At 36.3% G+C, this 14,328-nt stretch overlaps 1 protein-coding gene across 10 annotated transcripts in view; it reads right to left on the reverse strand.

Moving 5' to 3' along the window:
- Positions 1–657: 657 nt before the first annotated feature.
- AGFG1 (ArfGAP with FG repeats 1) overlaps positions 658–14,328 on the reverse strand; it is a 90,290-nt gene continuing 76,619 nt past the window's right edge. For 4 of the 10 annotated variants that reach the window (XM_051849092.3, XM_051849088.3, XM_051849096.3 and 1 more), the window contains 4 exons: positions 7,764–7,811; positions 4,667–4,825; positions 3,705–3,796; positions 658–2,861 (listed from right to left, as the gene is read on the reverse strand). In XM_051849092.3, coding sequence (XP_051705052.1) covers positions 2,802–2,861; positions 3,705–3,796; positions 4,667–4,825; positions 7,764–7,811 — 359 coding nt within the window. In that variant the 3' untranslated portion in view covers positions 658–2,801. The remainder of the gene's footprint in view (positions 2,862–3,704; positions 3,797–4,666; positions 4,826–7,763; positions 7,812–14,328) is intronic. The other 6 variants (XM_051849093.3, XM_051849090.3, XM_051849097.3 and 3 more) reach the window with 3 other exon arrangements.

The raw sequence follows: 14,328 nt of genomic DNA on the forward strand, positions 1-14,328 counted from the left end.
GAACCAACAGAAGGAAGACCTCTCTCTGTCTCTCTTTCACTGTCTACAACTCTGTCTCTCTCTCTCACTGTCTAACTCTGTCTGGCAAAAAACAAAAAAAAAGTTATGGTCCTTAAACAGAAATGTTGGTACAGAAGTAGTCATTTCATGCTCTCTATTTTGCCAATCTACAGGCACTCTACTAAAGAGGTTGTGTTGGGGACAGTGTCATTTTTCAAATTTACAAAAGGGACTTATCTTAAGGAAGAAAGTGATAGATAACCTAATCTCTATTTTTACAAAAATAGAGAGTAAAATGCCTTTAGATTATATTTACAAAATCTGCCACTTCTAAAAGATAAATTCTTTCCTGAATACAGAACATCTGATTCAATTGGTAAACCAGGAAATTTGTCTTCAGCCTTCTCCCCTTCACGAGTTTTCTTTTTAGTACTCAACACAATTCTGATGATCTATATAATACTGGAAGAACATGCAAACATAAAAGCCAAGTGGAAGTTGGGTTTTCTTAACAAATAGTAAGGGTCATGAGAAAATTCTCCTTAAAAATGAACCTCTTCTTAAACATTTCCATTTTATAAGCACTCATTTAAAGTCAGTAGGAGTCCCCATCTAATTATAAACGTCAAGATTTACGCAGAGAAAAAGTCTTCAAAATTATTTTGATAACAATTTTTTAATGTACTTATTAGATGGAAAGATTGGTAGGTTATTTGGGTAATGACCTACAATTAATAGTAACTTTGTACATATCAATCAATTGGGACCCAATACAACCTTGACAGAAATTTAAATACATTTAAGTTTCCCATGTATCAAAAGGGCTAAGAGTCCCAAAAAATGTAGAGATTTCAAATCTACAACACACACCTGGAACTGTGCAACATTCATTTAATTTCAAGAGAAGATGGACACTGCTCAGAAAATGGGCAGATTCCCCAGTTATCTTGCTTATCAAAATGGTTCAGATCAACCATGATTTCAGCTAGATGTGCATGGGACAGAAATGTTAACAAGGCTAAAACTCTATACAGACTTAGAAATACTAAAACAACTGATGTAGTCAGCATTGCAAAAAAGCATTCAACATAAATAAAATGTGAGGAAACTGATGTTCATTTCTTTTAATACCAAAGATTTTTAAAAACTTGTAATCATGTTAAGAGAACACTTTTAAACATGTATTACATATTTGTGTATATAGTTCCTCCTTGTCTTGATGACAGAGTCATAACAATAGATAATTATCTGATGATGAAATATAGTGCTGTCCTCTAGGCTGGGCTGGCTGTCCCTATGCTAACAGTCTTGGACAGTGTATGTTCTTCATAGTTTTTTCAAGTCTCCTTCATTCCAAGCCATCAATTCTGAACTGCTAATATGCTAGGCCTGAGAAATCAAATAATCAAAATTATTAAAATCTCATGTAAAAACAATACATAAGCTGTAACATAGAAACTTCATGACTTAAATGGATTGCACAGAGGCATTTTAAAAAACATCATTCCAAGTTTCTTAATTGTGTTTGTTTTGGATGATACAGCCAGATTATCTCTAGATGAAGGAAGCATCACCATATATAAATACTTAACAAGTCCATTTGAATATTAACAAAAGATAACAACTAAACTTAGTATCATTGCCTTTTAAACAAAGTATTCTGTAACTTTTAGTAACCCTGGATTCCAGTTTCTTTCTCCCAAAAAAACAAACACAAATATCCCACAGATAATGTTTGTCCAGAAAAAGGGAAAAAAAAATCGAGGTGCAATCATATCACAGTTAATGCATGTCTGCTTCCAATACATTCAAAGACAATTTTAAAAAATCAATAGTTAAAATAGGCCTTTTGCAGTCTGAAAACTCAAGATACTTAAAAATTTTGTAAATACACATACATGCAAATTCTTCATATATACAAATGTCACAAAATTAACAAGTTGCAAAGAAATTAGAAGGATTATGGTGAATCTGATAAGCTACATTTAAATGCTTTACCACTGACACATTCCTGAATATAGCAGTCATAGTAGTTTTAATAAATTTTCTACATGGCCTCTTTATAAAAAGTTAGTCACTACCAGTATTTAAGAATTCAAGATGTTCTCAATTCACTACTCATATTTAAGGCCACTTTGGTAAAGGCATTGCAGCAAGAACACAAAAACAATAGCATATTTTCTATTATTTATTTTTTTTCACCTGCAAACTGTAGCAAAACATGATCAGCTTTATTATGCAGACAGGAATCCCTCTACATTTTTAAAGAATTTAGGCATGTATAAATAGAAGAGCTCTTTAGAAAGGAAAAATTCGAGAATGAATAAAACCTTCCAATTTTGACTTTGTAACTTTCCAGTAGCAATGGTTAAAATGATTTTAGGTCATTCATTCCAAGATATATGACAGCACCTTAAAAGTGGCTGATCTATTTCCCCAGTAACGTTTCTCACATAATGTGTTAAAGTTACAAATACTGATATGCACAAATAGCTAATTTCTAAGAAAAATATGTACAGTACTGCAGCATAATGAATGTGGTATCTGCAATAACTTAACATTAGCCAATTTTTAATATACATGATACCGCTATCTCTTTCTGCCAATTCAACAGGTTAAAAGCTGTTACTGGAGCCCTCTGTTTTGCACATATTACCTGGTGTTTAATACACAATGCAGGCTTTTTAAAGACTTCTCTTGTGTTTAAAGCTAAGATCAGTGAAACAAGACAACAGTGCAAGAGGCGGAGAGATGTAATATGACCACATAAAAGTTCGTTCCAGTAAAGTGTCTATATAAGGCTATAAGAAAGGATTGGTTGATGAGCTTCCTGTTGGAAACTGTCCTGTTGGCGCACCAGTCTAAAAGAAAACACAAGACAAAATAAATAAATGAAGGTATTATGTGTCCAAAATATGAAATTAAACTGTATTTAAATTTTTAATTAAACTTTATTTAGATTAAGACTTGTTGTACCATTATTTCATATAATTCTTGTAACAGAAGGATTTGACTACTTTAAAAAAAGATTTGTGATTAAAACAAAATCTTTTTTTTTTTTGGACAGGCAGAGTTAGACAGTGAGAGAGAGAGAGAGAAACAGAGAGAAAGGCCTTCCTTTTCCATTGATTCACCCACAAAATGGCTGCTGCGGCCGGAGCGCTGCACCGATCCAAAGCCAGGAGCCAGGGGCTTCCTCCTAGTCTCCCGTGTGGGTGCAGGGCCCAAGCACTTGGGCCATCCTCCATTGCCTTCCCGGGCCACAGCAGAGAGCTGGACTGGAAGAGGAGCAACCGGGACAGAACCAGCACCCCAACCGGGACTAGAATCCGGGGTGACGGCGCCGCAGGCGGAGGATTAGCCAAGTGAGCCGCAGCGCTGGCCAAAACAAAATCTTTTAAGAATCTTCTTTCAAACTGTGCAATAAATCCTTTAGCTTCTCACAAAATGTTATTTTCAACAACACAGCAGACAAGTTTCACATCATAAAATATTTATTGTCTATACTTTGATGTGCAACTAAATTTTTAAAAATAAGTTCAGAAAAGGATCAGACGTAATGACTTTGTCTCAATTTTAACAATCTCATAATGTCTGATCAGTGTAACACAAAATAGCATCTAGGAATATTCACATGCTATTTTTCCTAATTTGAAAATAAGGTTCAAAAGCTTAAAGAAGTATTAAAATTAAATTTTACTTACCATAAAAGGATTACTAGATACTCCAGCAGCTGCAACTTGACCAAAAGGAGTTACCACTGGCTTTGTTTGTCCAAAAGCTGCAAAACCTGCACCTTGTTAAGACAGAACCATCAATTAAAACCTACTCTAAAAGAGACAACCTGATATTATAAGGCCTCATAAGTTAGAGAAATTCCTATCAGATCAGCAAAGATAAAATGCCAAGGTTAAATGGTTATGTCTCATGTTCTTTCAGATATCAGAGACAAACTTCCTATGGGATGTCTTTAAAGAATTTTTATTTCAGCTCTTCAGAAATGGCTAATTCCAATTTGTCGTAGCAGTGTAAATTGCTGACATTTCAAAGATTTAATTAATAGACGAGCTTGGGAATATTTGGGAGGAGTTGTATGGAAATATTTTTATCACATATGGCTCATCTATAGACCATATTCACACAGTTTTATCTAATTACTGACTTTAAAAGATGAAAACATGTCATTGTAATTTGAGAATAATCTTCAAATCTATGAACATCAAACCTTAACGAATCAGAGAAATGGCTAAAAGGAAATAGACAAGTGAGTCCTTTTACTCTGTCCTAAAAGTAAATTTCAACTATAATACAAAATTACTCTATTTCATACATATATACAAACTCAGGCACACATTCTTACACAAAAAGGCACAAAGAAACATTTTTGTGATTAAAAAACAAATTCTCGGTCTACAGAGTTGACTTTAAAATCAAGAGGCACATTAAACATATAAGTGCATTAAGACAATGGGGATTCTGGGGAGAGAGGAGCACTCTTAAGGTCACTCATTTTCAAAAATCTAGTTAAGTTCAGTTTTCCGAGGGCCAAATAATCAAACATTTCCATTTTTGTATAGTTAACACTATTTAAATAATATTTTTCTTTGGTATGATTTTTCCTAGACATCTATCAAATGTTGACTAGCACTCCAATATTTTATCTTACCATTGGGCTGTTGAGAAAAAGCTGTCTGTTGAGGGAAAGTTGCTTGGGCTGGGAAGGCAGGTTGCTGGAAACTGCCACTAAAGCTGGTGGGAAGACTATAGGGAGCAGGAGTGCCGAAGCCCGCAGGCATGCTCATTGATGCAGTGCCAAAGGTTGCCGCTGACGGGAGAAAAGAAAGGTTGATCAGATGCATACAAGGGTATGTTTACTTCTCATACTCAACATTGTAGAACAGACATCACTTACCTTGAAAAATAATGAGATGCACATTTAAAGGCATTTGAAATTCCAATAAAATAAAGATGAATTTTAGAACTATATGGTTTAAGATAATCTACGAAAATTTGTACTCTTCAAGCTGGATGACCAGAATCACATTACTAAAACTGTGACTTTAAAATTACTAAAACTGTGACTTTAAATGCCAAGAAAATTTCTCAAACATAATTTCAAGTTCTAAACAGTAGTCTGCTTTTCAAAGCCCATCATTATGCAATTCACATGTATACCAGCATACATTTTTGTTTTGCTATACACAGTAAAAAAAATTTTTTAAAGGGTAATATCTTGTGTTCCTGGAAAGGAAAATTCAAAAGTCTCTGCAAAATACTTCAAAAGTAATAAGATTTACAGTAGGTAAAGGATCATATAGACTACTAAAGATCCGCATGGTTTAAAACTAGGGCTACCAAAAGGAAAAAAAAAGAGTGTACTGAAAACACTAATAGAATTGAATAGGACATGTTAAGTTCCTATTAAACCAACTCTAAAAGTAATATATGAAATCTTACCCTTTATTTCAAGGTAAATGAAGACAGTTTTAAAAAAGGGTTGAAGGAAGGCTAGGACTGCTGCTGAGTTACAGAAATCTGTGCAAAATGTACAAAGATTGGAAAAGAAGTGAAATAAGTATTCTTTGTAGAGTAAATGGGCATTGTGTTGAATACCACTGTACACCTCCTTTGAACTGCCATGTCTGGCTGTTATTAGTTCGTGGACACAGCATGAACATGTTGGCAGAAAGCTGAGTGTGAATAAATGAAACATATTTGGTGTGCTGTTATCATTTGTCTTAACAATCACTCATAAACTAATTTGCAATACAGAAAAACATGTAATGGTAAAACAGTGTGTCATTCATTGCCTATATAAAAAAAAGAACCATACAACTGTATTTCTGGGAAGGGTCTCAGTGAAATAACAAACAATAACGTTTCTTTAAAAATAGACTTCCGGGGCCAGTGCAGTGGTGTAGCAGGTAAAGCCACTGCCTGTAGTGCTGGTATCCCATATGGGCACTGGTTCAAGTCCTGGCTGCTCCACTTCTGATCTAGCTCTCTGCTATGGCCTGGGAAAGCAGTGGAAGATGGCCCAAGTCCTTGGGCCCCTGCACACCCGTGGGAGACCTGGAGAAAGCTCCTGGCTTAGAATCAGCACAGCATGGCTGGCGCCGCGGCTCACTAGGCTAATCCTCCGCCTTGCGGTGCCAGCACACCGGGTTCTAGTCCCAGTCGGGGCGCTGGATTCTGTCCCGGTTACCCCTCTTCCAGGCCAGCTCTCTGCTGTGGCCAGGGAGTACAGTGGAGGATGGCCCAAGTGCTTGGGCCCTGCACCCCATGGGAAGACCAGGAGAAGCACCTGGCTCCTGCCTTCGGATCAGCGTGGTGCGCCAGCAGCAGCGCGTCAGCCGTGGTGGCCATTGGAGGGTGAACCAACGGCAAAGGAGAACCAATGGCAAAGGAAGACCTTTCTCTCTGTCTCTCTCACTGTCCACTCTGCCTAGAGGAATCAGCACAGCTTTTGCTGTTGCAGCCAATTGGGGAATGAACCAGTGGATGGAAGAACTGTATGTCTCTCCTCCTCTCTGTATGTAATTCTGACTTTCAAATAAATAAATCTTAAAAAAAATAGACTTCCAGTAATTACACAATGAAGTATTTTTAGCATTGTAATATAAAAAAAGAAAACCAGTAGAAGATGACACAAGTCCTGTATGGGAGACCTAGAAGAAGCTCCTGGCTCCTGGCTTCAGATTGACACAGCTCTGGCTGTTGCGGCCATTTGGGGAGTGAGCCAGAGGATGGAAGATTTTTCTCTCTCTGCCTTTGCCTCTCTGTAACTCTGCTTTTCAAATAAATAAATAAATCTTATTTAAAAAAAGATGTTACCGAAGGGGACAGCACTGTGACTTTAAAGCCACAGTTTGCGACACCAACATCCCATATGGGCGCCAATTCAAGTTCCAGCTGCTCCACTTCCAATCCAGCTCCCTGCTAATGTACCTGGAAAAGTAGTGGAAGATGGCCCAAGTACCTGGGCTTCTAAACCCATCATAACAGGAGACCCAAAAGAAGCTCTTGGCTTTGGATTGGCCCAGTTCTAGCAGTTGCAGCCATTTGGGGAGTGAACTATAGGATGGAAGATCCCTCTCATTCTCTCAAATAAATAAATCTTAAAAAAAAAAAAAAAGGTTGCCCAAAGTAACTGTAGTAAGTTGTAATATAACAGTGCAACTTCTCTCAATGAACCTAATTAGAATATAAATTTTTTTAAAAAATCACTTTCACAGTTAATGAAGAAAAAAGGAAAAACAGGCTACTGGGAAGCAAGTGAATTAAAGAATAAGCAGACTGCAAGAGAAAACAGGAAGTTTCATAACACACAACAATGCAATGACATAACTCTGACGATCACTTTATAAGAAAGCACTAAAAAAGCAAAACTTGGATACAGTTAAGCAATACCAAACTCCATGGAATAGCGTGGTAAAATGGTTTGGTATATCAAAAAGTCATCACTCCATGTACTATGAATTGAAACTCAAGAAAAGAATCAAAACAGCTATGAAGATTCTAATGTGACCATGGAGTTAAGCAATAATGCTTTTCATTCAGCATTAAAACATAAATTGATACAAAAGATTTTCATGTACCTTTAGATACAATATAATCCCAATGCCACACATCCATGCCCACTCCATCCTAAAACACGGGAAAAACTTAATTCCACATGCAGGGATCCATGACACTAGCAGAAGCTTCCACAAGCAGGCAGACAAACTGCCACACAAATCTAGGTATTAGCTGTGGCCACCTACCAAAGTGAGCGTGAGGGAACACTTGAGAATGCATTGCTCCAGAAAGGCCTTATGGAAAGCCATAAAGAGACCAATGTCAATTTACTTATGGATAACCATTTTCAAAAGTAAACTTGCTTTATTAAAGAGTTCTAAAATTAGAATGCACTATTGCCAAGTGGGTAGCATAAGAATACTTTATATGAACACATGCATAAAATGAGCTTTCTAATTTTAACTATATTCATGACATCATAATATTTACACTGTAAAAAGGGGGATGATTAGAATGAACAATGAATGTCAAATGAAACATTGATGAAATTCATTTTTAAAAATAAGCACTAACATTTGTTTCACATGAAGACACAACTATACCTGTAAGAAAGGCTTTTTGGCATGATTATATACAAGATGCTATTTATTTAGCATGTATAAAATTTTAAGACTGAAATACAAAGATAATTCAAATGAACTAATTAAGCATTATGTGAAGAAATTAATTAAATATAGCTCATTAAAATGTAACAACTGAAGGGGCTGGCTCTGTGGCATAGTGGGTAAAGCTACTATCTGCAATGCCGGCATCCTGTGTGGGTGCCACTTCATGTCTCGACTGCTCCACTTCTGATCCAGCTCCCCACTAACGGTCTAGGAAGAGCAGGGGAAGATGGCCCAAGTGCTTAGGTCCTTGCCACCCATATGGGAAACCTGTAAGAAGCTCCTGCCTTCAGCATGGCCCAGTGCTGGCCATAGCAGTCACCTGGGGAGTGAAACAGTGGTTGGAAGAACTCTGTCTCTCCTTCTCAAATAAATTAAAAAAAAAATCCTTAGAATCATATATATAAAATTTTTTTAAAATATTTTATTTATTTATTTGACAGGTAGGGTTATAGACAATGAGAGGGGAGAGACAGAGATAAAAAGTCTTCCACCCGCTGGTTCCCTCCCCAATTGGCCACAATGGCTGGAGCTGGGCCCATCAGAAGCCAGGAACTTCTTCCGGGTCTGCCATGTGGGTACAGGGGCCCAAGCACTTGGGCCATCTTCCACTGCTTTCCCAGGCCATAGCACAGAGCTGGATCAGAAGAGGAGCCGTCGGCACTAGAACCGGTGCCCATATGGGATGCATGCAGATGCTGCAGGAAGGGGATTAACCTACTGTGCCACACAGCTGACTCCTATATATGATTTTAAGAAAAGAAAAATGTATCTTTTGTAGATCTTACTCACCTGGCATGTGTGAGGACAGATGTTACATATAAGTATATGTAATTAACAGATAATAAACTTAGGTTGTAAAATACTAAAACCTTTGGCTTGTTTGTATTAACAATTTGAAGTGGGACTGTTTCTCAAAAAATTTTTTTCATGCATTTTATATTTATTTTCTAAATTAGCAAGAATTTTGGAAACCAGGCAGTTAAGAGATTCGAGCCTCTATGAGTGCTGGTTCTGTCAGTTTCTAGGAGCACATTACTTAGTGACTGTAAAGCTTCAGTTCCCTCATCTGCAAATGAAAGAGGGAGCCATAGGGACAACAGTGCCTGTGTTACTGGACAGAGCTGTTATAAAATCAAAGGCTAAATGTAACAATGGTTTAAAGTGAAGAACAAACATTCAACAAATGTATTTTTTCTTGCTAGCAACAAGATGTTTTTTATATGATGTTACAGGGTTGAGAGGGAAGAGTTTTGTGGAACAAATTTATTCCCCTTATATTTACTGTATTTCCTAGAGTACTTTATAGGCTCTGAGAAGCCCTGAATTAACAATAACAATACTGCTTAAATTTCCCAACTGTATTTAGGCATACAAGATTTTTCCAGGAACCAGCAACATTTCAATCAAGAGTAACTGATAACCAATATTAACCATTGTGCCTCCATCTGCAACAAAGATGCCCTCAAGCTTTGGTCTCAGATGACTAGACTTTTAACAGCTTTTGAGGTGTAAGTCACATTTGACAGACTCATCCACTTATATCCAGAGATGTACAACCATCATCACAATCTAAATCATTTTTATTGTTCCCTAAAAGGAGCTCCACACTTATCAGCCATCACTCCCTTTGTTGCCCCGCCACTACCACCATCCCAGACAACAATCAGTCATCTACTTTGTCTTCATAAATGTGCCCAATCTGGATATTTCATATAAAAAGGATCACAAATACACAGCCTTTCTTGACTAATTTGTCTTTTTTAATGTTTCCAAAACTTATCTATGATGTATAGAATGTATCAACACTTCATCACTTTTTATTATCAGTAATATTCCACTGTATAGCATTGCATGGCTATTCAAAATTTGATCTCATCTACCAACAGATTTGGATTGTATTCACCTTTTGGCTATTAAGAAAAGTGCTATGAACATTTTTGTATAAAATTTTCTATGCTTATGTTTTCATATCTCTTGGATATATTCCCAATACTGTAAATGCAGGTTAATTCTATTATGATCTTCTTGAAAAACTAACAAATTGTTATCCAAGGGAGCTGTACTATTTTAAAATTCCAACAACCAAAGAATAAAATTTGTAATTTCTCCATGTCCTCACTAATGCTTATTATTATTTATCTTTATTACAGTCATCTGAGTAGGTGTGACACAGTGGTTTCCACTTCATTCCCCCAATGACTAGAACAATGCTAAACATCTTATCATATGCTTATTGACCATCTGCATGCCTTCTTAGAGAAAAGTCTATTCAAATGTTTGCTGTGGGTTGTCTTTTTATCATTGAATGTTAGAGTTCTTTATATATTCTTCATATAAGTCACTAACTTATCAAATACATGATTTATAAATATTTTCTCCAGACCACTAAAGCTCAAATTTTTTGTTGTAAGTTTTACAATTTTCCTATCTTTCATTTATTGACTGACAATTTTCACTTCTGGCTGATAAAACTGTCAGTTGCAGATTATTAAATGTTAAAGAGATGTCCAAGAATAAATCATGGGTGGGAGAGCACAGGAAAAAAAATCAGTTCTATAAACCAAGTATTTCCTATTTCCCCAATGCAATATTTTAAAAACTGATATATAGAAACTATATAAATTTATGGTCAACATAACTTTCTACTTAGGTCTTTTTCTTTGTTTTTCTCAACTACCTCTATCTACTCTCTCTCCATTCCCCTTAAAAAATTAATCCACATTTTTAGGGTATAAAAGACAGGTAAGCTGGGTCCTCTGAGTATAAGGAACATAAATTTATACATATATATTTATATATAAATAAGTACATAATGCTGATTTGTGTGCTCTTCACAAATGCAAAATTGCAACAGAATAGGAATAGTGCTGGTCTACAAATATTCTGATTATCAATACTGGGTTAACCATTACTGAATTTTGAACCTTTAGAGCAAATCCATTAACATCTTCACAAATCAGTTTCCACACAGGTAATAAAACAAAGATGTGGGGCCTAAATGCTAACTATGAAATCATACACCTTTACATTTTAATAAATTTGTCTCCTTAGGAAAAAAATAAACTCCTTAAAACCACTCACTCATTCACTAAAATAAGTGCTAAGAGAATAAAAGACTATTCACTCACTGACCAAGGGGAGACCTAAGAATTACAAGAGAATTTGCCAATAACTGCTGATTGTTTTAACTATATTAATTAGACTACAGGTTCAAAGGGAAAAAAAATGAATGCTTACTATCATGGAATCCTAAAATTAAATGGTCTGAGGCTATACTGGCGAATCTTGTAATAAACACTTTTATGTAATACAGTTAGAGAAAGTTAAAGCCCTTAAGTTGCATAAAGCCTATAAGAAATGATTAAAATGTATATTTTAAGAGTGAAATAAACTCGGTAAATCTTTTCAAATTACATACAGATTATGTAATTCCCTGCTTCAAAAAGCTATTTCCAAATGTAGTTTCACAAAACAAAAATTACTAAAGGATTAATATTAATTCTCATGTTATTTGTTATTAATTATAAAGTCCTAGCCATTGTGTATTTGTCAAAGTAAGGTTCATTTTCTAGTTTCAATAGAAAAGCAAGCAGTTAATGTTTACTTTTAGTCAACTGAATAAAATAATCCATGTAATAAATTCAAAACGGCTGATAATGAAAAAAATTTTATCTTGAAGTAAAAATCTGTGGGGATAGTACTTACTTGTTAAATAAATTTTGCATAGGCTAATATTAAAATCAATTTACATCATCTGAATACTTTACATTTTAAATGATTATATATATCTTATATGAATTTTTATGTGGAATCTCAACTTCTATTTATTTATTTGAGAGGCAGAGAGAGACAGAAAAAGAGAGCTCACACTGCTGGTTCATTCCCCAAATGCCAGCAATAGTTAGGACTTGGTTGGGCCAAAGCCAGGAACAAGAACACGATCCAGGCCTCCCACTTGGGTGGCAGAGATTCAGCTACTTAAACCATCTTACCTGCCCCCCCTCAGGGTTTGCAATGGCAGGAAACTGGAATGCTCAGAGCCAGGAACTGAATCTAGGTATTCTGATATGGAACATGGGTCTTTTAGAGGCTAGGCTAAATGTCTCCCTCACAATTAAGGCTTTGTATAGTCTAGCAAAAAATGCCCTTAATTCTAATGACAGAACAACTCCAAGGTACAGTCACAAGAAGAAAATAGTATGATTTACAAAATGTATAAAATAATGGAAAGACTACACACAATGCAGCATGCATCATCTATTTCAAACCACCCCTGCCAGTCAGAGAATGCTGGTCACATTGTACAGGTAAGTACAACAGTAAAGACTCAGAGAGTTAACACAATTAATCTCAGTCAGGCATAATTTGATTATTCATTCCTCAGTTGTTAGAGTTATTACTTCTACAAACATCTCCAAAGTAGCTTGTAAATATCTTTAATATTCAACAAGTATTAAGGGGCCAGAGCTGTGGTGCAGCGAGTTAAGCTGCTTGTGTGTAGTACCGGCATCCCACATGGACAGTGGTTCAAGTCCCGGATGCTCCACTTTTGACCTAGCTCCCTGCTAATGTGCCTGGTAAAGCAGTGGAAAACAGCCAAAGTGCTTGGGCCCCTGCAAACAAGTGGGAGACCTAGATGAAGCCCCTAGTTCCTGGTTTCAGCCTGGCCCAGCCTGGGCTATTGCAGCCATTTGGGGAGTGAACCTGTGGATGGAAGATCTCTTTCTCTCTGTCTCTTCCCTTCTCTGCAACTCTCAAATAAATAAATAAAACTTTAAAAAAATGTTAGTATATTCCCTCAACATTTTTACACCATTAATTAAAATAACAAACTACAAAAACCTTTCTTAAGATGACCCCACAAGTAAAAACTAAATTAGGATTTGGACAGAATTTTGGCTGGCTGTACTCAACACATATTCACTTAACTTTTCAAACTTTCAGTTCCTCAACTGTAACACAGTGATGGAGACATTTATGAGAACTTCACAGGAGTCTGGAGTATTAAATAATATACAAAAAACCAGTTGTGTCATTAGACATTTTACAAATTCACTCCACCAAGACATATGCTAAGAAATGAGAGATATTGTATGTATCACATCTAAAAAATAAATTAATACAAATAGAAACTTAATGTAAACATTGGTTGGGTATGTCTGAATTAGTAATCAATAACCAACGTACAATATAAATCTAAAATTATCAGATTAAGTGTACTTGAATTAAAACAAACCATCTTTTTTTAACATTTTAGTAATTTAATCCCAACTCTTAAATTTCACAATCCTTAATCTTGCCAATGATGAAAGATTTATTAACACTTCTTAATGGCTTAATCACAACATTACAAATATCTACTCTGTCATACCATATCAGTATTTGCTATAACTGAAGTTTAGGTTTCAGTTCTAAAATTATTTGCTATATTCAAGTTTAGGTTTCAGTTCTAAAATTACTGGGACATATACACACATAAACGAAGTTTATAAATGCTAGTTTTAATGAATACACAGCCATACCACATGCACTTGCTGGTATTCCAAGGTATGCAAACAGTTCTGGTCTTCAGGGTAATAAGAAAAAAATTAAAGAAGTACAAGATGAGAAAGATGTGACTGGCTTACAGTATAAACCAAACAGAAAAAAAGGGGAGAACAAAGAGAATTAAGGGGAGAAATTACCAAAACACCCAAATATTATACTCAAAATTGGATCAAGTTTCCACGAGTTAACATTAACACCCTGAAACAGCTGCATGAGGAAAAAAACCATACTATCAAGAATTTATGGCCAGCGCCGCGGCTCACTAGGCTAATCCTCTGCCTTGCGGCGCCGGCACACCAGGTTCTAGTCCCGGTCGGGGCGCCAGATTCTGTCCCGGTTGCCCCCACTTCCAGGCCAGCTCTCTGCTGTGGCCAGGGAGTGCAGTGGAGGATGGCGCAAGTGCTTGGGCCCTGCACCCCATGGGAGACCAGGAGAAGCACCTGGCTCCTGCCATCGGATCAGCGCGGTGCGCCAGCCGCGGCAGCCATTGGAGGGTGAACCAACGGCAAAAGGAAGACCTTTCTGTCTCTCTCTCACTGTCCACTCTGCCTGTCAAAAAAAAAAAAAAAAAAGAGAGAGAATTTATTAGATTTAA

The sequence above is a fragment of the Oryctolagus cuniculus genome, chromosome 3 (genome assembly GCF_051225735.1).
Source record: "Oryctolagus cuniculus isolate XC-2025 breed Fujian yellow rabbit chromosome 3, ASM5122573v1, whole genome shotgun sequence".
Classification (NCBI taxonomy): domain Eukaryota; kingdom Metazoa; phylum Chordata; class Mammalia; order Lagomorpha; family Leporidae; genus Oryctolagus; species Oryctolagus cuniculus.